General features: G+C 37.4%; 1 protein-coding gene across 1 annotated transcript; it reads right to left on the bottom strand.

Annotated features, from left to right (window-relative positions):
* Positions 1-1110: 1110 nt before the first annotated feature.
* LOC131078317 (putative germin-like protein 2-3) lies at positions 1111-1795 on the bottom strand. Its single transcript, XM_058015985.2, has 2 exons — positions 1738-1795; positions 1111-1643 (listed from the first exon to the last, which is right to left on the bottom strand). Exons 1-2 carry the CDS (start codon positions 1793-1795, stop codon positions 1111-1113), a joined length of 591 nt encoding a protein of 196 aa, XP_057871968.1.
* Positions 1796-2097: the final 302 nt, after the last annotated feature.

Below are 2097 nucleotides of genomic sequence, written 5' to 3'. Positions count from 1 at the left end.
TTTTTTTGTAACCGAACTGATAGTTTATGATTGAACAAGGTAATATATTGCTAAATTTTTCAACTAATCATATTTTTAATATTACATACAAAGTTTTTAAAATCAACATGAGCATTATCCTTTTTCCCTTTAGTATTTAGATCTTCATACATAACATCCACATTGACATATTTATTATAACGTAGGAATGAATTAGGGGAGATTTAGAAAAGCTTATTTTGGGAAGCCATAAATTAATTACCCTCATAATTAACACCATGTAAATGAATTGTGTTATTATCAATAATCTATCTTCACTGTCTTAGATTTTCCATGTCATTCCAACTTATTAGAAATGTTTAATACAAGAGGCCCCTCAATCATAACCCTTATGTAGGTAGATTGATGTAAGAATAGGTGTAATATGTGTCAAGGTTATCATATTATCCCCGATAAAATATTGCGATATTGGATGCAATGGATATTCTAGTTCTATGGATTTTCTTGGAATTTAGACATAATGAAACCGTATTGCATTCCATCGAAGGTATACTATATTTATTAGAGCAATCATTCTTATCTTGAGGAGAGTCCCTAACCTTCTGGAATGACTTCTTTGATGGGGAGTCTTGAAGCATTGGATGATTGTGAGGGTGATTTGAAGAACAACTACTAATTATATTTCCCAATAACTATTTCCTACTTCCAAACCATTCACCTTTTATGTCAGAGCTAAAATGAGGTTAAGACTATGTTAAAGAACACCCTTGACAGATTGGCATGCAAGAATTATAGTGTTACTCATTCTATCCAAGTCAAGCACTTTGTTTGTTGTTGTTCCTGCAATATTTATGTTAAAGAATATATTGTTAACATGTTGCAAATGAATGTATACCTAATACAAGGATGCTCTTGTATAAAATATTCATAAATGCCTTCAGATGCTTCAAATTAATCCTTCATCTTTGGAATATGCGGAGGATATAGTCATGTTCAAAACAGATGCTATGAATAGCAGAAGAGGACGGCAATAACTCTAGAAAGATTGTTTTATTGAACGGCAAGGAAAAAGAATTTGGGAAAGACTTGGTCCCCTCTTGATTGTTTTGTTTGATAGAACACAGCAAATTCTTATGCGAATTTCTTCTGAATGTAATCCACAACTTCCTGTGTGATGCGGAAGGCCTTGGCCAATACGGAATCTGGGAGAGGAGGATCCGCTGCAAACAGAGAGTTGGCGATTGTCTGAACTCCCGGAAGCTGGCTGCTCAATGCAGATATGGCCACCGCATTTTCATGCCCCACATTCTGCTGGAAATGCACAAGTGCCTTTGGAAACACAAACACATCTCCCTTCTCCAACGTTTTGCTGAAAAACTTGTTGTTGGTGTCAATGAAACCCACAAGAAGCTGGCCTTCCAGTAAAACAAGAACTTCGGTGGCTCTTGGGTGTGTGTGAGGAGGATTTATTCCACCCACTGCGTAGTCGATGCGGACCAACGATATTCCCAACGTATTGAGGCCTGGTATCTGTTTAACGTTCGCCATCGTTACGTTGGAGCCCACATCATTGTCGGTGTTCCCTGCCTGCCCAAGTCCCCGGAAGAAGAAGTCGTCTGCTGAAACTTGCATTGGGTCTTTGCAAACGAACCCGTTCACCAAAACTGTTTAAAGCAAAATCAAATCAATCTATTACTAACTCGACTCGTCTAATAAGCAAATCATTACCATTGTTTATGTATAAAGTTTTTTACTCACCTTTGCTTTCCTCATCTGCAACGCAGAAATCTTGCAAGGGATCGGAATCCCCTGCCATGACCCTGTCGCTGTAACAACATATCAACAGAAAAAGTCCCAGTGTGAAGTAAATCATTCGGTTAGCCATTATAATAGAAACGCAGATAGTACAAGAGCTCAGAAGGATATGAATGTGTGTTACAAGCCCATTACAAGCTTTATATAGCCCAAACCTTATGACTAATTCATCTTCACTCCGTATATTAAATCACCAATCCTTGTAATATTATAATAATATACTTCCAGAGTTGTTGCTCTTTTCGATACGTCAGAGTAAGTCTTGCTGCAGCATATGGCTATCTCACCTGCTACCGCAGATGT

The sequence above is a fragment of the Cryptomeria japonica genome, unplaced genomic scaffold (genome assembly GCF_030272615.1).
Source record: "Cryptomeria japonica unplaced genomic scaffold, Sugi_1.0 HiC_scaffold_77, whole genome shotgun sequence".
Taxonomy (NCBI): domain Eukaryota; kingdom Viridiplantae; phylum Streptophyta; class Pinopsida; order Cupressales; family Cupressaceae; genus Cryptomeria; species Cryptomeria japonica.
This window is presented reverse-complemented; position numbering and strand designations above follow the sequence as displayed.